The following is a 25,687-nucleotide window of genomic DNA, read 5'->3' as shown; positions in this document are numbered from 1 at the left end:
ACGTGTGTGCTGCATTTGCACTCCAGCGACGTGGACTTTGCTTTGAAACATGCAGTGTGCCACATCTAACGAACCAAGCCGCCAGAGTGTGGCAGAGCGGTGGCTGGCTGCATCGTTTGTTTGTGTTGACACATAGTTTGAGGATGCCTTCTTTAATTTGGCCCCTGATGGAGACATGAAATATTTATATTTTTTTGTCGCAAAAACCAGTGTGTGTGTCAACAACATATTTTACACTAATTTCCATGATTCTGTTTCTGTTATAAGCCACAAACACCAACGCACACAAACATGTCAAACCTAATTTAAAAGATGAACAACATTTAAAAGTGTGCATAATGTGTGTGTGTGTGGGGGGGTGTTACCTGCTTGTCTCCATGGAGATGTGTTGCTTTGCCAAGAATGTTCCACAGTATGGCATATTCATTCAGTTACAACTATTTATTGCTCAAAAATAGCTCAGCAGTTTCACCGCTCCACAGATCTGACTTGTAACCTGGCCTGGTGCCTGTCACTAGATTGCTTTAATGCCAAACTGTGGGGCATTCCAGGCAAAGCAATAGAATACATGTATCAGGACATGTATTAATTGTATCATAATTTTATGTCATATGTCATATGACATAAGAAGAAGAAAAAACTGAAAAATAAAAGTAGAAAATGACGGGAAGTCGAGTTGAGAGTGAGTTCTAAGAGATCCTCTGTCTATGTCATCAATAAGCGACGTTACATTCAAGCTGAGACAATTTACCAACAACTGACACATTTTTCTCACAGTTTAAACAATCATTTAACAAATTAAAGGTGTTGTCTGGTTTTATTATTTGTCAAATCAAAATCATTGTGTCATTTATGTGGATTTTGTTTGCAGTACGGTTGCTAGGTAACAGTTGGAATTACCTTTACCTTTGTCACTAATCTCATGTCCAACCAGGAAGTAACATTAAAAACGTCACCAAAATGGTCAAACTGGGGAAAAAACTGCAACCTTTTAAGTAAAACCATACATATAAGTCTTAGTGTTAACCTATCCTGTCATTAGCACTTAAGATGCTACATTTTCTGTCTTTCCTGTGTCTTTTAAGCATAATCTTTGTTCTCTTTATTTTACCCAATATCTTTGAACGCGAGTAAAGCATCACAAACAGTAATAATTATAGTTTAGAGTAGAAGAGAGCGAAATTGCCACTTCATTTCCCTGTATTTGTTTGGATACTCCAGATTATAACAGTAATAACAAAACCAAAAAATGATATAAGAAGCTAAAATGAAGAAATAACCACTAGAAGTTTCTGTTGATTTAATTAAAAATGAACTATTTTTACATGACAATACACTTAATATAGGGATGTCACAATATCACATTTTAGTGTTACGATTATTGTGAGAAGAATCATCACAATTTTATGGTTATTCACGATTATTGCCCCCTTTACAGATCACCATTCCTCTAGTATGTGAGCAGCTTTATCAAATCAAACTTTCTGAAGGATAAAATACAGTTAATGTGACATAAACCAAATAGATTAAAAACAAAAAAGCACTTTACTTTCACTTCTTTACTTTTTTCGACCAAAGTTTGGTGTTAAATTACTTAGTTTTGCCTCTTCTCATGATTCATATTCAACCAGTCTTATGATTAGGCCTTTATTGTGACTTGAATAATAATTTAATACTAATTGATTAACCAAATTATCTTGACATCCCAAACTTAACATCCTAATTTGTATATCATTTTCACCCTGCAGAAGACCTAGTTCTCATCTATCATTCCAAAAACATTGTTCACGACTGCATGGAGGAGTGAGTTCACCCACAGCCACCTACAGCCTGAAACTATTTGAAATGGAAGGCGGTTGTGCTTGTTCCTCCCACTGCTGCTGCCTGGTCCCTGAAGAGCGGCCGGCGCGCACGCTCTCTGATGTTGATCCAACGTGGACGGCTGAACGAGAAAACACCGCCACGAGCGACAAAAAAACGCACGTTTGGACGCGTCTGAACACTGACTTTACGTGTACACGCTGCATACACCGCTCTCCTGTATGTCACTTTTTGCAAAATCAATGAGGGAAGAACGGATGGTGCGAGAAAAAGAAACATGCACATGAGGAAAACCCGTATGGAAGTAGTTTTATTGTTCTTTCAGGCTTTTACGCTCGGAGTTGGGAGATTTCAAAGCGTCTTCCCTCCTCTCGGTGTGCATTGACTCCCAGCTTATATTTTATTTCACTTTTATTTAACCAGGATAGGCCTCTGCAATATCAGAGTCGGTTTCATAGAAAAGGTAGAGGAAAGCCGGAGGAAACCTATTACGCAGGGAGAACATGCAAACTCCGCACAGAAAGATTTCACCTCTGGGAATTGAACCCTTCTTGTCATGCGGCGGGAGTGCTAATACTTCTAACTACAATGCCACTATACTACTAGTATACTACAATGATAAGTCGACTCATTGTGACGAGCAATGATCATAATAATCATACAGTTTTATTCTGATCATCTGAATTGTTATCTGGACTGTACCGACCTAAAACACAAGGCAAAGGCAGTGGTAAAAATGTCCAAAAATAATCAACTTCTTCTGCTTTCTCATCAATAATACATGTCATTTGTAAATATTCTCTTTCTAGAAGTCTTCAGTTTCCATATTTCAACCTTTGTGTGATTGAAAATGTACCTAAAAGTATAAATGTACAATGGAAATGATCGCTGACTAGTCGACTACAAAAATAATCAGAAGTTACAGTCCTACTATTACTACTATTATTATTCATTATTTTATGTTGCACCATAATACCAAAGACAATTTGTAATTAGTCATTTGTTTCCTGACATTGGCAATATTATTTCTGATTTCTGGCTCAGTCCCATTTTACATTGTGAAATAATTTAATTTCACTAAACTAAACTAAACATTGTCCCTCTGCAGGTTTCCCAAACATATTTTTTTGTAAATCCAGTGGTGATTGCTTTGTTAATTGCTTTAAGTTCATTTATAACCAGCTAAACATGACTGAAAACATGGGTGGGCCAATATAAAGGGAGATGTGGATTGTATTAGAATAATTTTTACACTTACGTATGGGGATGAATAAAGCTATCTTTCTATCAATCGATCAGATTTGGTTTGGTCCAGTTCTAGCCCTGGTTTAGTCATGGCCTTGTCCAGCTTTAGTTCTGGTTCAGTCCCAATTTAGTCCCAGTTTAGTCCCAGTTTATGTGCATGCAAGTGGGAACGCAGCTTTAGAATAAGATTGATTGAGTGGAAAATAATCACCTTTGTTCATGCAGCAGCTACTGTACCATGTCCCATAGATGGAGTATAATTACTCTATTAAATAGAACTTTGAACAATGCTTTTACTTATCTTATTTAACTATTTGTACTATTTTGTATGCCTAGTCATTGCTTCTGATCTATAAACTGCATGTTTATAAGTAGGATCATAAATGATAGCAAAGCCGGTCCTCGCTGAAAGCTTCAATCACAAGATCAATACACAAATGACTGCTGAAGTGGCATGTGGACATAATGTTGTAATAGAAAAGATGTTTTTGTCCACATTGTTGTATCAATAATGGCCATAAATTAACCTTCCTTGCCTCAATGTATTGCTATGGTCTCACATGAGCTGTAACGCTTAACAAGAACATGAGAAGTAGTTCCAAAAGCCCATCAGTTAAAAAGACTAAATCCAAATACTATTTTGAGAAGATTTTTAAATGTGCACTTGTATAATTCTAGCTATGTACTTGTAAATAGCTTTATATATTTTTTATTTTCATTATTATTAGGCCCGAGCCGAAGGACGAGAATTGTCCCAGCGAGAGAATTTTATCCAGGGGCTGGAAAAACGCAAAAATCAATAGAGAATAGAGTTCTAATTTTGAGTGAAAATATTGAAAGACGTCTCAGTCGCGCCACCTCAAAAATCGATAAAACATGGGGCCAATGGGAGCCTGATGCTAAACAAGTCGCAGTAAAAATGTGCGTTTTTCCAGTCCCGGATACAATTTTAATGACCCGGGACCCCCAAGTGTGAACAAGGGTGTTGCCAAGACTGTCACAAAGCAGCGTGTGGAGTCTCACTTCGACCTTGAGCTACGTGCTGCTGTGATGCACGACATCTTGGACATGATGCCAGAGGGTATCAAGCAGAACAAGGCCAGAACCATATTGCAGCATCTGAGCGAGTCCTGGAGGTGCTGGAAAGCCAATATCCCTTGGAAGGTGCCAAGTCTGCCTACTCCAATTGAGAACACGATCCTGAGATATGTGAAAGCCAAAGCCGACTGGTGGACCAACACAGCCCACTGCAACCGAGAGCGAATTTGCAAAGGCGCTACTGTCAACAAAACTGTGTGCAAGAAAAATCTGGGCCTACTGACCTGTCTGTACCTCAAAGCAGTGCAGGAAAGACAGCACAACTATCTGAAGTCTGGCCCCTACACATCACAGCAGAAGAAGCTGTTGCCATCTACACCACCACTGTTCACTGGCTTGAAAGTAGGCATTTCTCTCCCATCCCCTTCCCTCCACTGTCCTACAAACATGACGCAAAACTGCTGATTCTGGCCCCGGAAAGACTCAAAGAAGCCTACTCTGTAAAGTCTCGCCTGAACGAGGGTCAACGAGTGGAGTAGGGGTTGATTGAGCAGGCTTACGACAACCCACATGAAGCGCTGTCTAGGATCAAACGTCATCTGCTTACTCATAGAGCCTTCAAAGAGGTGGGTATTGAGTTCATGGACCTGTACAGTCACCTGGTGCCCGTCTATGATGTGGAGCCCCTGGTCGGTGACTACTATCCAGTGGAAGAATAGCTTTGTATCAGTCTACAGCAAGGACAACCCTAACCTGCCAGTCTTTAATCTCTATGATGACTGGCTGAATACCATCTCATCGTATACAGCATTTTCCAGACTCATCCTGATCCTCAGAGCACTTCATTTCAACAATGACCGCGCCAAGGTCATTCTCAAACCGGACCAAACTATAATCACAGAGCATTATCACATCTGGCCCACTCTCTCTGATGAGGAGTGGACTCAAGTGGAAGTTCAACTCAAGGATCTAATTTTGGCAGACTATGGCAAAAAGAACAATGTGAATGTGGCTTCACTTACACAGTCTGAGATCCGGGACATTATCTTGGGTATGGAGATCTCTGCGCCCTCACAGCAGCGACAGCAAATTGCAGAGATTGAAAAGGAGACCCAGGAGCACTTACAGCCGACCGCTGCACAAACCCGCACAATTAACAAACACGGTGACGAGATCATCACAGCAACCACCTCCAACTATGAAACGCAGACTTTCTCCTCCAAGACTGACTGGAGAGTCAGGGATATCTGCAGCAAACCTCCACCTGCGCACAAACCATATCTATGTCTCATCCGATGACATCAAGGAGACAGGATACACGTACATTCTGCCCAAGAATGTCCTCAAAACGTTAACCTGCATTTCAGATTTTCGAGCGCAGATTGCGGGGTACTTACACGGCACAAGTCCACCAGACAACCCTCAAGTGAAAGAGATCTGCTGTATCGTGATGGTGCCACAATGGGGAACACATCAGACCGTTCATCTGCCCAACCAGTTGCCTGGCCATGAATATCTAAAGGAAATGGAGCCCTTGGGTTGGATTCACACATCCAAATGAGTCTCCTCAGCTTTCCCCACAGGACGTCACCACTCATGCGAAGATCATGGCAGACAACCCTTCGTGGGATGGAGAAAAGACCATCATCATCACCTGCAGCTTTACCCCAGGCTCCTGCACCTTGACGGCCTACAAGTTGACACCAAGTGGCTACGAATGGGGTCGTCAGAACACTGACAAGGGTAACATTCCTGAAGGCTACCTCCCGTGCCACTATGAGAGAGTGTAGATGCTGTTGTCTGATCGCTTCCTGGGCTTTTTCAAGTGTCCTGGAACTACAACTTAATGGGTGTGCGCCATGACCCCAACATGAAATATGATCTGCAACTGGCCAACCCCAAAGAGTTCTACCATGAAGTCCACAGACCCTCGCACTTCTTAAACTTTGCCTCACAGCAGGAGGGGGAGATCTACAATGCAGACCGTGAAGACATGTATGCCTGAAACCACAGTGTATATAACTTAACATGAGTCATCAGTTAAATAAGTTTAATTGTAATTTTAAAGTGAGTGTAAAAATACCTTCTAGAAATGTTTCATATTACCGTTTCATTCCTGATTTTTAGTTTTGTTTTTTATGAGTGTTTCATAAATATGTAGAATTTATGATGTTCTGATTGATGTTCAAGGCAGATTGTTTTTCTGTACGCAGGTGTTTTTCTAAACGGGCTGGGCTGTTCCCCCCAACAAGATTAAATTAAAACATCGTGTTACTTTGGAGTCCTACTGCTCATCTTAAATTGTAATGTGGATTTAAATAAAGATTGAATTTACCCCCCCAAAAAATAAAAGTTGGTACTGTTTCTGGGGGAGGGGTGATGTAAGCAGGGGGATTAGAGGTGTGCTCTTCATGAAGGAGCGTACCCCGCGGTCGCATTATTATTATATATTTTTCTTTACATAGGTCAGTTTTGTATGTATAATTTTGTTGCTTTAAGTTTTTTTTTTTTTAAATAGAAAAAAGCACAGCATTGTCTGTTCTGATTGGCTGAGAGAAGCGCAGGGCGACACGACCCCATCCCTGTCACGATATGGTATTTTTGTCATATTCATTCAGAATTCAGCGTTTTTCTGTTTAATTCAACTCAAACTCAAACTTTTCAACAGGCACTCCTCCTATTGGTCAGCATTTTGAAGGTTCTGCATGCGTGACGGGTGGATTCAACCAATCACAGAGAAGTGTGAACTCTCAGGAGGAGGTATTGTACTCTTAAAGCAGAAATAAGTAACATTTTCACCTTATCGAACGTCTTTGCAATTCTCCGTGATGGTATTTGAAGTGTCCGTCATCGCCCCCTGCTGTCTCTGGGCGGAAAACAGCCTTGCAACATTGCGATAGAAACGCAAAGTTTGACATGGTCTATAAGAGATCTTCTACTGAGAGTGTTTTTCAAACTTCCTATAAGTGATCTGTTCTTTTCTTCTGTGTCTACCTCTGTATCTACCTGCGTTGCATCAATGAAATTTCCCCATGTGGGACAATAAAGGAATATCTTATCTTATCTTATCTTAAAAATGTGCCGTACAAATAAAGTTGGACTGGATTGAATATTGTGATCTGCCTGGCTCCAAGAAAATTGTAAAAATAATACCTTGGCATATCGCCCCGTTCTATCTCAGTGGGTTGTGGTTTAAAACGAGTCGCTTCAAACAGTTTTATACCAAAAACAATAATTTGTTCATACATTAACTTGTAGTTGAGCAGAATCTTTATTTGAAATCAAAGGTCATTTTTTTCTGCTGTGTGACTCGACCATTACTTCTCCACAAATAGCTCAAGGCCTCAGATACATATTCAGAGCAAATTGCACCGTAGTTATCACAATTCCACACTATTGTATTGTGTCTTTAGCGAGCACTTGTGCTCTCTACTTATGTCACGAGAATATCCATGTCTATTATGTCTCACTTTGCTCTGGATCTTTATGTCCTCCAGGTGCGAAGTGTAACGTGCAGTGTCGTCATTGCTCAGATCATGGAGATGTGTTCCCATCTTCAGCTGAGTAATTACCGGGCGTCTGTGGATCATGAGGACCAAAAGTACTCTGTAAATGTTTAATCTCCTCGCAGAGGCTGAATCGCTGTGTACATTTACTACACAAGCTAATGTCTTTGTAGGGCTGTAATACTTTTGTCGATTAGTCAATGGTGTCTTTGTCGACCAACATTTTTATTAGTAATTATTTTATTTAAAAGGAGAAAATATGTACTGTGTTAGATTTTGAGTTTCATTTCGTGAGTCAGGGATCTATTCTTATTTATGTATCTGTAACATATAAATAGACTTTTCTGTATAATTAATTGTTCTTGTATGTGCAGTTGTAGTTTGAGTGCTTGGATACATGGAGATACTTCATAGTTTTGGTACATTTTTGCCACACCTTTTTCACTCGAGGTTGATAGAGCAACAATGTCTTTACTAGACTAGAGCACTATAGCTTTGATAAGTTATTATGTATTATGATGGACATTTTTTTTTGCACTTAAATAGATTTGTCATATGAAAGACTTTGATGTTTAGTCTGTTACTTAATGAAATGTGAAATAAAGAAAGTTTTTTGTAAACATTATTAAACTTAATCTGGTAACATTTGCTTTTATTAGGCTTAATATGAACAAAGATTTAATTGATAATGAACAAAATGTTTTCTTATTCAGGCTCAGTAACTACATCATTAATTAATTTGTTCATTATGAATTAAGTCTCTGTTCATGCTTTATAAGAAGGCTAATTCATGTATAGTATTTATACAGTGGTGCCCTTACTTTTCTTTTCGTGATTTCAGTTTTGTTGATTATATGTTACAATTAATAAACACATTCCGTAACGTGACTTGTTTCAATAAATAAATACATCAATCTATATTAGAATGTATTTGGGGAATAATGGCAACAAATGAATGTCCTTGAATGCATTTCTGGTTATTTAGCCTTAGTTTAATGCTGCATGGACTCTTTTATCCAAACTGGGGATGTGTAGGTCAATGTTGCTAGACTAACAAATCAAATCAATAGTCAATTAATTTTTCTTTCACTGTGAATTAATCTAAGACATTCCTGCTTTGAATATAACAATTTCTTTTCGACTACATGCTCCTCTAGAAGTGCTAAAACCTTTCAGAAAAGTGCAAAGAGGCAGTGCACCTTTAAAGCCAAAGCATTAAACTACGAGGCTTCTGTAAAAGCCTGCGTAGGGGCTGAGTGACGGAGCAGTCTCTTCATAAAAGCTCTTCATGGCTTTAAAGTGCGGCGCCGAGGCCTATGGGACCAGATCGGACATTTGCATTCACGGCTGGCAGCTGCAATATCTCGCCAACAAATAGTCCAAGTGTGTAATGTTTCAAAATAACACCAAATCCTTTTTAGTTTGGGATCGTAGCCGGGTGCTTCGGCTCAAGGTGGGAGCTTTTAGCACGTTATCGGCACATCATGATGGAGCAAAAATCATTTAGTCAGAATAAAGTTAGCATTTAGGCTCGGTGGGTGACGTGGTGACTCGTTTTGCCGGAGGACACTGGAGGTATTGCTGCCTCCGTGCTGTCGCCCTTCTCACTGAAAACACAGACCCCGCATCGCTTCAGAGATCAGACGAGCTCGGGCATTGACACGGCGCTAAGGCCACAATGCTTCCTCATAAAGCAAAGAGCAACTGGATCCTTCATCTTCATCGACCTCAGACAGTTAGTTACAGAGCTGACACCCAGAGCGCTGACAGACAATCCTTCACACTCCCATTTGCTCGTGCTGCGGCGTATACTCGCACCCAACACAATATTATGTTCAGGAAAAATGAAAGTGTTACTTCGAGCGAGGATGAAGTATTGTGGCTTTATTTCAGTCCCTGCTTCCCCCCCATGGATTTCTCTTCAGTGTTTATTAACCTGGAAAAACCTGTCTTCTCCCTTAGGCGCTACTTTTTGCATTGTCGTAAACCTAGAGAGAAGTTTCAGCACCACAGCAGTGAACAGCTCCACATTGATTGGGCCATTAATCATGCAGGACTTTGGAAGCGTGGTCAGCTTTTGTCTCACTTTATTCCATCTTTTTCTAATAGACATCCACTAGTCCCCAATCTCTATATTTATGCTTCAATTCTGAGCACAAAGCCCCACAGAAAGTCAAATTATGCAGACTAAATGATTACCATCTTCTCGTAAGCGTCACCAACCATTTCACCCAAGTACAATCGATATCGCTCATGCCCGGATTGTTGCACCGAATGTAACTTCTTCCAGCGATTACAGTATACCCCATTAAGCTCGGAACAAGACTGAATCCATATGTCACAAAAGAAATTGCTGTGCTTGCCTTCAGCCTCAACCAGATCATCCCTAATATAATTAGACGAGATGCCGCTTGCTCAGTACAATGCCTCCTCCATATTTTAGATTCTGAATGATGAATTGAGTCCCTGTAGTCTCAAGGCTTCAAAGGAAAAAGGGCATGAAAAAGGGCTTCTTTTTAAAATGTGATTTTGTCATAACACAATCAGCTGCAAAACAACGTAGTTTGCAGAAGGCATGGGACAGAACATCTTTACAGACAAGTTCTCTCAATGAAAATATACCGACAAAAATATTAACTTTGAAAATGTGCTGGTATGCAAGTCAATACACAGCAGTGATGGTGGAGCTATTGAAAGTTTAGGTCATCTAAAAGAAAGACAATGCAAATGCGTATTCAATATTAAGACCAATTCCACACACTTGTTACGGCTCCTAAATGCTGCAATTTATAATGATCTTAATAGCCATTCAAATAAAGTGGATAAACAGCCAAGCGTGAAGTCATTGCAGATCCATAAAGATTATCCTCTTGTTGTTGCGCATGGAAACAACAGTGAAAGGCGCAAAGATAAATTAAAACCGACCAACTCACCATAGAGGGGTACAACCCAAAGGCAGTGAGGGAAAGGACGGGGTAAAAGAGGCTCAACAGGAGCCGCATGCTGCCGCTTGTGCCCGGGGCGCAGTCCCTTTTACCGCTCCGTCTGTGTCCGCTGCTCGTCACCGTCCTCACCGCAGGGGATGCGCTCCAACAGGCGGCACAGGGACCTCACCGACTCCGGCATCACACCCAGCTCCGCCTCGGTCACGGCTCCGACTGAAAGCAGCGTCACGGAGGCAAAAGTTTTGAGCGACAGGAGGGGAAATATTCAAATGAGTGGCTCAGAGCAGACTGCAGGGGAGGCGCGCGCTGCACGTCACACCATCCGCGGGTCTGGACCGTGATCCCGCTGGCACAGAAGCTTTTGCCTCCTATATTGCACTTTTTTTTATTTATTTTTTTATGTGTTACGTTTGAGCGCAGCGCCGACGTGATTTCCAGCTCAGTAAATGACCGTCAACAGCGTTAGTGAGCGTGTTCCACGTGACTGCTCCGTGTGCCCGGGTCCCACGACTACAACTTACATTCTACTTTTGTCTAAATGTGTCTTCGATTAGATGATGTGTGCAATATAAGTCATAAATCAATCAATATGTAATAAAAAAACAGCCATTTGTTCTAATTCCACCACGTGTAATATTAAGCATGCCAGTCTAAAGGTGCACTGTGCAACTTTTCCATCTCTGTGGCTTTGCCTGGAATGTTCCACCCAGATTTTCCAGGTATATTCTTTAAAACTGTAATTAAATAAATACAATAATGGCAAAGAGTAATCTCCAGTATCATCTCCATGCACGTGCGGACCCACCCACCACCTTTAAATATTGGTTTTCACAAGAATCTAGTATTCTGGCAGTTCTCCTCGCAATGCCCAACGTCAAATAAGTTCCACAACAGTCAATACAATATATATTCATGTAGGCTGATAATATACATCAAATATAATAAAACATCAAAGTGTGTGATTCTAGAGCTGAAGACTACTACTTCTACTTTCATAATCTGCACCCTTTTGACATTTAATTCCACAGGCTTTTCCTCAAGGTTAGAAGCGTTGGAAGGTCTTTACAGCCGGAGCCTTGGTTGTCCTGTGTTCCTCATCGAGCAGCAGGATGCAATCTCCAGCCTGTTCTTTATGACTCCCATTCAGACGCGGGCTGAGGGAGTTTTATTCACAAGGTCGCTGGGTGGGCCGCGCTCTGCTCTGGCTGTACCTTCATATCTCACGGCTGAGCTATTCATGAAACTATTCATCAGTGGAGCAGTGGCGGGAAATGAGATGCAGACCGAGCCAGGCTAGTGTGACGAGGAGAGCCGGGGAGAAGCAGAGGAGCAGCCAAAGCCCAGCCCCGCCTGATCATCTGAGCGCTGAGTGTGGGTAACAGGGCCATGGAGGTCCACCACATAAAAGCCCACGTAAATGGCATTTTACTGCAGGGATGTCAAGGTGATTTGGTTTGAAACTTAAACAAAGCATTGTACTTCATGTTGCAAATGTCATCTTTTATTTTTTTTTATTAAGATAAGATATTCCTTTATTGTCCACACATGGGAAAATTTCATTGTTGCAATGCAGGTAGATACAGAGGAAAAGGACGGATAACATATAGGAAGAACTCTTATAAACAAAACTCGTATAAACAAAAACTCCTATAGACAAAACCTCTCATTTCCTAATAAGGAATAAGGAATGGAGGGAAAAAATAAAGATAAAATAAAACAAAAACAGCTAGCGCAATACAAGATAATACTAATAATAATGGTAAAATTAGTATTATTATATATATATATATATACTATTATTGGTAGTATTTGATTATTCTAATAAAAATAAATATTCAGGACAACATGTTATTTATTAACAACAAAAAATAATTATTGAGACATTTTTTAAAAGAAACAATAAATCATTTGCTTTGTAATCTGGCGGTTTATGTCACATTTATTTTGTTTGTGTTTTATTTTATAAAGTTGGTCACACAGTAATGTATTACACACTGGGAATAAAAGAAATACACAGATTTTTGGTCATGGTGTCAGAAAGTGTGAATGCTTGTTAGGTGGTGGGTTTCGGTCCTGGAGGCTTCTACCTCCCATCTCGTTCTCCCTTTCCTGCAACTGAGATGGATTATTTGCCCCTCTTATAACATTCTGAGTGAATTGTTCTGGAGTGATTAGTTGTGTTTCTTGTTCATCAACTTGCAAATATGAACTTCTTCTTCTTTGGTTATTTATGGCGATTGGTATCCAAGTGTTCCATTACCGCCACACTCGACTTAGATAAACAAACTTCTGACCTTATGATTTATTCGATGGTTATGTGTTCCAACGTAAGCATCAGTCTTAGTTACCAGAGTGGTTACTGTTGCTTAGTTACAAGGTGCCTTGTATAGTTCAGACCACAATTATTTGATTAAGTTGATTAGGTAACAACTGTTTCAATAACCGATTAGTTCTGATAAATGTATGAATTAATTCCATCCATACATGACATAAACATATCGTTTATAGCCATAGTCAAATTTCCATGTGTTGTGCCACTTCTCTGACCACACTCGTTCATACACCAGTGCACATCCACGCCAAACTTGAGTCTCTGGACACATCTTGCAGGGACACCACAAAGTTATAATTGCTATAATAAATATAATACACGTCATGCAAGAACAAATGGTGATAACATTAATTATTACCACAGAATATAAAAAAGTATTTGGAAAGAGTACTGTTAGTAGCTGCTTGGAAATACTGTTTTATGAAGCAGGATGGGGTCTGGTTAGTACTTATAGTAGTGGGGCAGAAGTCCTTGGGGATCTGTTCAATGCTTTGGAAATGTGTAATCTGGAACATTAACATTATAAGATGGAACATAACATTATACAGAGTTTGATATTTACAAATAACCAACAATAAAATGTTTTATGTATAGGACTAATCATCATAGGTATTTTAATAAATAGAACAAGATGTAGACTCAAATAATTTTGCTATTTTGTTCTTATTTTTTTTTTTTTTTTTTGCTTTTTGGACAAATTGCTAGTTTCAATCATTGAGGATGCTAGAGATAATATCAGCTTTAAGTATGTTTATGTGATCAGCTTAGTTAAATAACTCTCAAACGAAAAACACATTGACTTAATTTAATTCGATTGCCTTTGAAAGTGTAAGTGTAGCAGTGCAAGTTTAATGTACATATTTATTTGAGTGATCAGCCAAATGTTTAGTGTACAGCAGAGCAGACCAAAGCCATAAAACATAGAAAAAAAGAAAAGTATGTTTTTGACGTTATGGTAGTGTAGTAAATCAAGTATGCAGTGAACTCCTACATATTCCGAAATATTCTTTAGCTTTTATAATTCTCTATTGATTTGGGGAAACTGTGACTTACTTCATTTGCATGTTAATTGCAAGTGACAAAGCAGAATTTAGTACTAATATATATATACTAACATATGCTGTAACAAAATTAGACATTTTATGATTTGTCTTAGAGTTATTTTTTGCCCTAAACTATATCTGAAATAGTCTAAAATCATTATTGAAATATTAGATAAACTATTTTGTTTTTGTTTTTTATCCATTGAGGTTTTAAAAAAAATTGTCAAACCTTTCACTGAGTATCGGAATACAGTTGGAAAATACAGTGACAACACTTATTGAAACAACATAAACTTAAACATAACTTAAATAACATACATACATTGAACTTTTTGCCTAAATTAGTTTTTTTATTCTCAAGAGTCTCTTTTCTCTCTTCATAAATGTAGAATCTTATGTATGTCCAGATCAAACAAAAACAGCTAAAGTCCAATAATAAAGAATGGACCTGCCTGTGTGATAGTCCACACCTCTTGTGTAACTTTGCACCCTCACACAAACAGGTGAAACACTCAGATCCGGAGCTTGTTACGAGCTGCAGAGTGCTGGAGTGGGAGTCGTTTCCAAAGGGCACTTTGTGCAAAGCACTCCCCAGCCAAAGGACTGTCAGGCAAAATACAATATATGACCACTATATCTTTGCATTTGCTCCCCAAATGGAATGGGGATTGGAACATCCCGGTACCTATTTCTGCTAAACTCTCAGTGTGTTTTGCAATTAAAATAAATATAGCAATGTCAATTGTGGGTTTGGAAATGGTTTAGTTTAGATACCGAAAAAAGATTATCTTTCATCCACAAGTTTCAGTTTGATGCAAATTGTGCTACTCTAAAAATACATTTATCATCTAAAGTTGTAAATATCTTTGCACTATCTCAGATGTTTGGCATTATAGAAGTTTGTCTTGCGTTGCTTAAACTGGACATCCTAATACCGGGAGGTTGTGGGTTGGATCCGCACAGACAGATCGAGCAAGATCCTTATGTGGAAATGTATATTGTTCCTTCTGCTGCTGTCAGACTTTATAACAAACACTGTTAGTCCTGAACACTCACAATACTGACCTAACCATGTGCAATTCTGTCATATGTGCAATTACTGTCGTGATTCATGTGCAATTACTGTGAAATTCATGTGCCGTTATGACACATATTCATGTGCAATTACTGTCATGACCACATACAATGGTATTTATGTATTTATTTATTATTTATTTTTATCTTTATTATTTTTCCCCTCCATCCCTTGTTGGGAAATGGGAGGTTTTGTCTATGGGAGTTTTGGTTTATAGGAGATTAGAGTGTTTTTCAGACTTCCTATAAGTGATCTGTCCTTTTCTTCTGTATCTTCCTGCGTTGCATCAATGAAATTTCCCCATGCGGGACAATAAAGGAATATCTTATCTTATCTTATATTGGTATTTAAAGGGTCTTTATTTTACATCCTTATAGAAATATACCTGGAGTTATGTTTTGTTTCATTCAGCATGTTTCAGTCAAGCTGTACGTTTAATTTCCCTTTGTGAGCGTCAAACCCACATCCCAAAAGGACACACTCCCTCATTGAAAACATAACCTACCTGGAGATGTATTTAGCTTCATTTATGAATCCAGTTTACCTGAGGTCTCCTGTAATGTTTTAAGTCCATAAATCCTCAGCAGACTCGTTTTCAATAGAAACATTATTTTAAGTTTTTAAACACGAGTTGACAAAGTAAATGTCCTCAAGTGTCGTAGCTTTATTTGCTCTCCACTGCCCCCTGCTGTGTGTGAACCTGCTGCTGTGCTGCCTCTGAGCTGCTGCAGTTAGAAACGCACGGTTATGCTAATGCTGCTAACGTCGGCTAATGTATACTTTGGTGACTCGGTGGAGAGACGACCTTTCTGACAGTAACTTTTTTTTTACCAATTCCACATCTGTAATTGCAAGATAGATATGTTTAATGCCATATGTTTAATGCCATACGTTTAATGCCATAGGTTTAATGCCATACGTTTAATGCCATAGGTTTAATGCCATACGTTTAATGCCATACGTTTAATGCCATAGGTTTAATGCCATACGTTTAATGCCATAGGTTTAATGCCATAGGTTTAATGCCATACGTTTAATGCCATAGGTTTATGCCATACGTTTAATGCCATAGGTTTAATGCCATAGGTTTAATGCCATACGTTTAATGCCATACGTTTAATGCCATAGGTTTAATGCCATACGTTTAATGCCATAGGTTTAATGCCATACGTTTAATGCCATAGGTTTAATGCCATACGTTTAATGCCATACGTTTAATGCCATAGGTTTAATGCCATACGTTTAATGCCATAGGTTTAATGCCATAGGTTTAATGCCATACGTTTAATGCCATAGGTTTAATGCCATAGGTTTAATGCCATACGTTTAATGCCATAGGTTTATGCCATACGTTTAATGCCATACGTTTAATGCCATACGTTTAATGCCATACTGGGCAACATTTGGGCAAAGCAATAAAACGAGCTATATGGTTCAGCACATCTGGCAAAAAGTACATCTGACCTTAACAAAGTAGAGGAATAAAAATAAAGTATAGAACCAGCCAATGCAGAGAAATCCTTTTGTATTATTAAGTCTTAATGGGTCCATTTTTATCAGCGTTGGTTCACATGGTTAATTCAGAGTAATTCAAACTAAATAGACCTTGCACTGCAGCAAACACTTACTTAATTCTAAATTCCCTCAATAGATTGTGTTTGGAAAATACACAGGCTTGAGCTTTGTCTTCAATAATTCTCCGTATACGGCATTTACATTATTCAGCGCATACATTATATCCAGTGTCATTATTTTCGGGTGCACTCCAGGCACTATGTATATTTTTCCATTTAATCGTGAACCTTTGTGGATGTTAAAGGTTAATGCATGAGTGATTACAGCAGCGAGTGAGCGCGGATCTCCAGCTGCATTAGTATGCCCCCAGCACAGCCTAATGAGCAGCCATGGGACTCCGGCGTGTCACCAAACAGTCAGTCAAACCCGAGCGTGTAAACAAAGCCTAAACAAAAGACACGCTGTTGTAGTCGTGCGCCAGGTTTAGTCTCTTCGGTTTGTCGCATGCCTCTGTAAATGCGGCTAACGCTATTGAGTACGGATCGAATATGGTGTACAAAGCAGCACGGTGCAGTGGTCAGGACCAGCAAGGCCTTCTCTGCTAGCCTAAACATAATCAGAATATGTCATCCCTGTATGTAATCCCTCATTCGTCCAGGCGTGTTCCATTGTAGAAAAAGCTTCAGTTGTAGTCATCTGAGTCCAGATGACTACAACTGAAGCTTTTTCTACATAATCAGAATATGATTTAAAAACATATATATTTTCTCTCAAATATTTATTGCATTATTCCCCAGAGTAAGAGTTTTACTCTTCATTTCATGGCTTTCCTCTTGTTACACTGCTTCTGCCCCAGGTTCAGATTTGGAGGGCTGGTCTTAATGTTAGATCTTTTATCCAATCATATTCAGCCATCATGCGTTGCCAGGGTTCTAAAATATTCCGAGGCCTTCAGACTCAACAGAGCTGGTGCTTGTGGCTTATAGTAAATGGAAATGAAAATTATGTGTCAACCAATCAGCTTCAGAGTTGACTCTTGTGCGTCTGCTGCTGTTACACAGGAGCCAGCAGCAGGTGCATCACGTGCATGTCTTTTGATTGGATCACCAATATTGAGAAGCAGGTCTTATGGGCGGGGCTATGCGAAACCTCAGAAACTCTGAACGAGGAAACTGGATTAGACCATGGATCTATTATAATATCTGGATAGGGTACGCCCCCTCTGCCTCTGGCTCCAAATTGAGTAGTGGCCACTCCGTAGAATGCAGCCTTTTGGTCGGACCATTTCAGGAGTTCGGCCTCTAAAATTACCAAACATGCTAAATTGTTTTTAGTCTAAAAATAAAATAGAAGGAATTTCACTCTTCAACTGTTTCTAAAATACTTAAAAAATACATTTTTAACCTTCCGGTGAACGGTGTACGCGCACCGAGCGCGCACGTAACCCTCATGAACGAGCCTCAGGAGAACACGTGACGGAAACTAAACACAAGCAGAAGAAAGTGACGAGACGAGACCACGATACACGTTTCACACATCGTTCCATATGAAGTGTAAAACAACGATTACACAGTTAACACAAGTTTTCACGAGTTAACATGAGCTAACGTAAGCTAAAGTTTAGCTACACAAAGATGCAACACGTCATGATGGCTCGTGCTTCTGCAAATAAATAACTAATTATTTCTCTTACTAAATGTTCTAAGAGACAAGAGGTTATGCACAGATCAAGGAAAACTAGAGAAAGAAGGGAAATAAAGTGATGTTTGTATTATGTGCTATAAAAAACAACCAATAATTCAAATATAACCTGCTATAATGGGTCATATCTTACATATATAAATGTAAAAGTGACAGTGCTGTACTTACAGGGGCTGAGACCACATTTGAGGTTTTATTACATATTTAATAATGAAGTGTGTTTAAACAGCAAAGCACACGCTTGTTTTCTATAGGAATGTCATGGATTTACTTCCATGGAATATGTAGAGATTTAGCAAACATGTCAGTTATGTTCTAACTTCTAAGGTTTAAACTTATGCATAAATAAATGACTTTTGGTTCTAGCTTTAAAAATTAATGTGAAAAGAGGAACTTTTGTGTTACAGAGCGAAATGTAAATCTGTCAATAACATATTCCAGCTTTTCTCTGTTAAATATGCATAATATATCAATGTTCTAATGAGTATCTTTCTCATCTTCAGTGCTGACCAGTGAGTTTAGTCTGTCTGTGCTGTCCAGAGCTCTACAGGTCACTGCAGGTCACTACAGGTCACTACAGGTCACTGCAGGTCACTGCAGGTCACTGCAGGTCACTACAGGTCACTACAGGTCACTGCAGGTCACTGCAGGTCACTGCAGGTCACTACAGGTCACTACAGGTCACTGCAGGTCACTGCAGGTCACTGCAGGTCACTACAGGTCACTGCAGACCTAATCACTGCAGACACAGAGTCATCTCAAGTAAACTCCTGACGACTCCAAAGCAAAAGGTATTTTAATAATAACTTCTGCCTCGACTAAAAGTAAACAGTGTAGAATCAGTACTTTGAATTTATAAAATGTCTGTTTTGTTATGACCAAAAAAACTAAATGATAATTGTTCTTCAAAAGAGACACTGCTGTGTCACATGTGTCTGTGAAGCAGCTTCAGGACAAACATATGAAGTGTATGTTCTATGACTTTTATAAATCTAATACATATGAAGTGTATGTTCTATGACTTGTATATCTAAACATATGAAGTGTATGTTATATGACTTGTATAATCTAAACATATGAAGTGTATATGTCGGTGTAATCCCTCATTCGTCCAGGCGTGTTCCATAGTAGAAAAAGCTTCAGTTGTAGTCATCTGGACTCAGTTTGAAAAAATAGACGTTTCGACTCTCATCCAAGAGTCATTGTCAATAACAGAATTTAGGTCGAGAACTCCGATATTAATACTGTTCTGTGGTAAGACCCGCCCATTGGGAGGAGCCTTCCTGAAGTAGAAAGAGTTGTTGGTTTCAACAGAAACTCCCCCCTTGTATCTACCGAGCCTATTCAGAATCTTAATGGGCTATTAGAATCCTCTTTGTCTTTGTGAGACCCTGGCTCAACCACCCTGAGTACCTGATTAGCATCTGAATGTCCTTGTCCTGGTCCTCTACCTTTCCAGGGGTTCAGTATACCATTATAAATAACAGGAAGATTAAACCTTAGCCCTCCATTTCTGTTTAAAGAAGGTCTTTCTTTTTTAACAAAAATAGCTTCCTTAACTCCTCTTTCAAACCATCTTTTCTCCCTGCTTAAAACCTTCACCTCACCGTCTTCAAACGAGTGATTAGAGTGGTGGCTGCTCATTAGTGGTGCACATAGTGGCCAACCTGTACATGGAGCACTTTGAGAAGAAGGCACTGTCCTCATTCTCAGACATAGCCCCAAAACTGTGGCTCCGCTATGTCGATGATACTTTTGTAACAATCAAGAAACAAGAGCTGGAAACCTTCTCTGATCACATCAATGCTGTGGACCCACATATCAGGTTTACAAGAGAAGACGCTAAGGAGAATCGCTTGGCCTTTCTTGATTGTTCCACGATCAGAGGAGAGGACGGGAAACTCCAAATAGAAGTATATAGGAAACCTACACACACGGACCAGTATCTGCTCTTTGGTTCCAACCACCCACTACAGCACAAGCTGGGGGTGATCAGAACCTTACAACACAGAGCTCAAGGTGTGCCCACCAGCTCAGAGGGCAAGAAGAAAGAGGAAAAACATGTCCGAAATGCCCTCTCAGCCTGTGGTTACCCCGCTTGGGCTCTCAACAGAGTGAAGAGAACCAAGAAGCAGGACAAAAGGGAAACTGAACAGAGAAGGAAGGGTGTTTCTATCCCTTATGTCTCTGGCCTGTCGGAAAAACTGCAGAGAATTTTTAGACAACACAAAGTCCCTGTTTATTTTAAACCAGGAAACACTTTAAGACAAAAACTGGTTCACCCAAAGGACAAGTTGCCGACTCAAAAACAGAGCAATGTAGTTTATTCGATCCAATGCAGTGAAGAAAGTTGTAAAGAACGTTACATAGGTGAGACGAAACAGCCTCTACACAAGAGGCTCTATCAGCACAGAAGAAATACTAGTTCAGGACCTCAGAGTGCCGTGCATCTCCATCTTGAAGCCTCTAATCACTCGTTTGAAGACGGTGAGGTGAAGGTTTTAAGCAGGAGAAAAGATGGTTTGAAAGAGGAGTCAAGGAAGCTATTTTTGTTAAAAAAGAAAGACCTTCTTTAAACAGAAATGGAGGGCTAAGGTTTAATCTTCCTGTTATTTATAATGGGATTCTGAACCCCTGGAAAGGTAAAGGACATTCAGATGCTAATCAGGTACTCAGGGTGGTTGAGCCAGGGTCTCACAAAGACAAAGAGGATTCTAATAGCCCATTAAGATTCTGAATAGGCTAGCTCGGTAGATACAAGGGGGGAGTTTCTGTTGAAACAAACAACTCTTTCTACTTCAGGAAGGCTCCTCCCAATGGGCGGGTCTTACCACAGAACAGTATTAATATCGGAGTTCTCAACCTAAATTCTGTTATTGACAATGACTCTTGGATGAGAGTCGAAACGTCTATTTTTGCAAACTGAGTCCAGATGACTACAACTGAAGCTTTTTCTAATATGAAGTGTATGTTCTATGACTTGTATATCTAAACATATGAAGTGTATGTTCTATGACTTGTATATCTAAACATATGAAGTGTATGTTCTATGACTTGTATAATCTAAACATATGAAGTGTATGTTCTATGACTTGTATATCTAAACATATGAAGTGTATGTTCTATGACTTGTATATCTAAACATATGAAGTGTATGTTCTATGACTTGTATATCTAAACATATGAAGTGTATGTTCTATGACTTGTATAATCTAAACATATGAAGTGTATGTTCTATGACTTGTATAATCTAAACATATGAAGTGTATGTTATATGACTTGTATAATCTAATACATATGAAGTGTATGTTATATGACTTGTATAATCTAAACATATGAAGTGTATGTTCTATGACTTGTATAATCTAATACATATGAAGTGTATGTTCTATGACTTGTATAATCTAAACATATGAAGTGTATGTTATATGACTTGTATAATCTAATACATATGAAGTGTATGTTATATGACTTGTATAATCTAAACATATGAAGTGTATGTTATATGACTTGTATAATCTAAACATATGAAGTGTATGTTCTATGACTTGTATAATCTAATACATATGAAGTGTATGTTCTATGACTTGTATAATCTAAACATATGAAGTGTATGTTCTATGACTTGTATAATCTAAAGCTGTGACATGTTCTGTTTGTCTCAGTCATACGATGGAGCTGAACGGTGCAGTTACTGAAATACAGAAGACTGCGTAGCCATGGAAACAAAGTCTTGTTAAATACTGAGATATTCAGTATTTAACGCAATAATGTCACATTCATGTGCATATAACTGATGTAAAAAGAGTGTTTATTTTACCATTATTATTAGTATTATTTTGTCTTACGCTGTTTTTATTTTATCTTTATCTTTATTTTCCTCCTCCATTCCTTATTAAGGTATGAGAGGTTCTGTCTATAGGAGTTTTTGTTTATAAGAGTTCTTCTATTAAGATCGATCTATTAAGAGTGTTTTTTAAACTTCCTATAAGTTTTCTGTCCTTTTCCTCTGGATCTACTGTGTTGCAACAACGACATTTCCTCATGTGTGGACAATAAAAGAATATCTTATTTTATTCAGTTTGTTCTATTTGACTTATACAGGTTGTTTTATCATTGTTAATATTTTTATGTTGCACCGAATCACCAAAGCAAGTTCCACTGTTTGTGAATTCTTTTCTTTGACAATGGCAATACATTTTCTGATTCTATTAATGATGATAATAATAATGAACAGTACAGACTCCAAAACACCTTAATAAGGGACTCCCACATTGTAGCTTTAAAACTCATTGTAGCTTTTAAACTCAACTAAAACTGTCTAAAATCAATTTATCATTTAAGATATTCCTTTATTGTCCCACATGGGGAAAAATATAATCAGATTTGCATTTATTGAACAAGTTCATTCATGTTCATTATTCGTATTAAATACATTAATAAACAAATGTGTTTTGTATTTATTAAAGATTGACATGATACAAAAACGACACAAAAGGAAACTGAATATAATTAAATACTGCTTAACTCAATTATGTAACAGAATCGATGATTATATTTTATATTTCTTCTCATCTGATTAAAAAAAATGCATATTGGCCAAATTATATTATGTAAATAAATAACTGAAAAGTTAATAACAAAATAAATATCCAAACCAAAAACTACAGAAAATGATGAGGACGTTATTCCACCTCTTAATGTAATTTATTGTCATTAAACCAGACTTTTTATCTTAACACTTCTTTATAATTCTCTTAAATATCAGAGCTTTACAACATGATACATGTATATTTATAGATGGATATAACAATTCATCATTATACGTTACGTAAACAGACTATTTCAAGCCGAATTATTCCAAAAGTCCGTGTTGACTGTTCTCAGTCGTTCACGCTGCTGTGACGTGCGCGCTCCCGACGTCAAAGCCTCACGGCGATGACGTCACAAAAGTGGGAGGAGATATACCACTGTTCAGGAAGTAATGCGGAACTAAAAAACTTTTTTGGAACCATGCGCCAATGAGCAACTCCATAGGTTTCAATGGCGGCCATCTTGGCTTCCGGGGGCTTGGATTTGACAGACACATGAATCCTGTACTACTAAGCTGTTTTTTAAACCCACAATGTGGAAGGAGGAAAATATATCGATTTGGTCGAGGATATAATTATAACGGGTTTCTCAAGACGAACTTTTCAAGAAAAGTTGAAAACGCGTCGACAACACGACGTCAACACGTCGACAACGCGTTGACAACGTTTCACATCTCAGTCGTTAAAAAAGCTGTTTGGATTTAAATACATGCTAACTTAACTTATGTTCTCCTGGGTCCAGCTTGCTCTGTGTGTTTATTTTTCATTTTTTTTTATGTTTTTCCCTGTTTTGTTTGTTTTGCTTGGGTTTTTATGTTATTCCCTCCTCTGTTCAAAAGATTTAAATACATGCTTCCTTCTTTTTGCCGTTTGGACATTGAGTAATGTTCAAAGCGACGTTTAATTAAATTTGAGTAGGAAAATAAACTATCAAAAAGGTAGATTCACAATCATTGATGAAGATAAGTTTGTTATCTTAAGTCCGGGAGCAGGACCACGCCCCTTCCTGTTACACTATCTAAGCATCCAGATCACATACACCTGTGTTCATGACGTCGTGCCCCTCCCTCCCACCCACCCTCTTTTTAATTGTTCTAATTATTCTGTTTTATCTCCTAGATGGGGATTCTCGCGTGCCAATAAAACACTTCGGGGTCGTGGTCCTCGCTAGTGAAGCTCTTTTTAGGAGATACAACCGCACGGACTGATTGGGAAGGTTGTTGTTTTTGTCACCGAAAGGCTCTGCTCCAAATGGTGAAGTGACTGAATGTGCAACATAGTACACACGTCTACATCCCCCAGTCTGGCTCTCTGGCTCTAGCGCTTGCGTTTGCTGCGTAACGATGTCCATTATAATTGAGTGACAGCGTCTCCTCAGCCCCACCGTCTCGTGAAGTAGTTGCTTTGTTAGACCCAAGACACATATTGTATTGTCCTGTGTTTTTCTTTTTTGTGTTTTTTCATGAAAATTTGACGGCGTAAGGACCGCCATCTGCTTGTCTTGTTATTGTTTTCCCTGGATGTTCCACAGTACGGCATTAAACATGGAGGCAAGCTGTTGACTCCACCGGGCCAAGTCTCAGCTCAATTGTATGTTTTTCAGGTTTTTTTCAGTTTTTCAAGGTGTTTTGGGGGTTTGTTTTGGCAAAAGAACTACCTGGAATTGAATACATAAAAGGCAGATATGTTTAATGCTGTGGATCATTCAGCAGAAAACAATCTCTGACCAGAAAAGTTAAAGTTACACCTGTGACACAGTATCTCCCGTGCAAGTACTGTGCAAATACTTTCCACAGTCATGTCCACATCAGAGCACTTTCCTCAGCTCATACTTTCATACTTTTATGTTTGCATTGCTTTAAACCATCTTCTTTAGGTATGTCACGCATGTTTATTTTTATTTTTTTTACTCTTGAATGTGTTAAATGTACTTTTTTTGAGTATTTATAAAGACAAATGTGGGGCTGGGCTTTCTTACAACGGCAAAGCAAACATTACATTTTGGCAAATAAAACAATTGTTGTGCTAAAGAGCAAAGAAGCCAAATAAAAGGCCTATTAAACATTCATGGAAACATTTTACATCATTGCACAGTGATATTTTACAGCTCTATGTTTCACTGATAAACTTGCACTTTGAAGGAAGTTTTGGCTTATGATTATGAAACACATCACAGGTTGAGTGGTGTTCAAATTGTTCACACATGTTTGCGGTTTGACGCTCGTTCGCCTTGTTCGCGCCGCTTGATTCGCCCCAAAACTCTTGCGTTCAATGTGTCCGTAGCCTTATAGTTGCACATAAACATAATCTACATCCAAATGCATAACTTAACGTAACACTCTGCTCTTCCACATGCTCCTTTCTCTCCCCTTGTAAACTCCTCTCCGCTGTTCATCTTGCTCTGACCTGAGGAGGGTCTTCGTTTTAATGCAGCAGATGTCCTCAGATGGTCTTGTACGCAGCAGTTTGCAGGAAGCTGGAGTTTTCACGGCATTAGCAGCACAGCGCGGCGCAGATCATTCCTATTTATCGTGTTGTGTGGATGTGGTGATTATGGATTGGTCCTGCATGACTGCTTGACCAGCCGGTGCAGCTCTGGTCTTACAATGTGGATCACCACGGGGACTGTACTTATCATCAAGTATACTACCTAAACATATTTCACAAAACTTAAATAATACTTCTCAAAACCAGGACTAAATCAGGTCAAAAGTGGGTAGGACTAAACCATGGATAAAGTAGCCGATAAATGATAACCCAAGGATGTACAAAACCTCAATAAATGTCTCTAAAACAGATTTTCATACAGTGCTACATTAATCTATAGCATCAAATCGATCAATATTTTGGTCTTTGTTTAGCCAGTTTTGTCTT

The 25,687-nt window shown here is 38.8% G+C and overlaps 1 protein-coding gene, 1 long non-coding RNA gene and 1 pseudogene across 2 annotated transcripts in view; 2 read left to right on the top strand and 1 right to left on the bottom strand.

The window, feature by feature from the left end:
* The window catches only part of olfm3a (olfactomedin 3a), a 38,347-nt gene extending 27,486 nt beyond the window's left edge, over positions 1–10,861 (bottom strand). The window contains exon 1 of the mRNA XM_072450555.1: positions 10,544–10,861. Coding sequence (XP_072306656.1) covers positions 10,544–10,612 — 69 coding nt within the window. The 5' untranslated portion in view covers positions 10,613–10,861. The remainder of the gene's footprint in view (positions 1–10,543) is intronic.
* On the top strand, positions 4,780–6,441 carry LOC140364884 (pre-mRNA-processing-splicing factor 8 pseudogene; annotated as a pseudogene).
* A 7,135-nt stretch (positions 10,862–17,996) lies between the features above and the next one.
* Positions 17,997–19,006, top strand: LOC140364863 (uncharacterized). Its single transcript, XR_011927742.1, has 3 exons — positions 17,997–18,047; positions 18,725–18,791; positions 18,942–19,006. It is a non-coding gene; the product is annotated as an uncharacterized lncRNA (long non-coding RNA).
* The last annotated feature ends 6,681 nt before the right edge of the window (positions 19,007–25,687 follow it).

Source organism: Eucyclogobius newberryi, unplaced genomic scaffold (genome assembly GCF_026437365.1).
Source record: "Eucyclogobius newberryi isolate DKJ021-1_F unplaced genomic scaffold, fEucNew1.0.hap1 SCAF_18, whole genome shotgun sequence".
Classification (NCBI taxonomy): Eukaryota; Metazoa; Chordata; class Actinopteri; order Gobiiformes; family Gobiidae; genus Eucyclogobius; species Eucyclogobius newberryi.
This window is presented reverse-complemented; position numbering and strand designations above follow the sequence as displayed.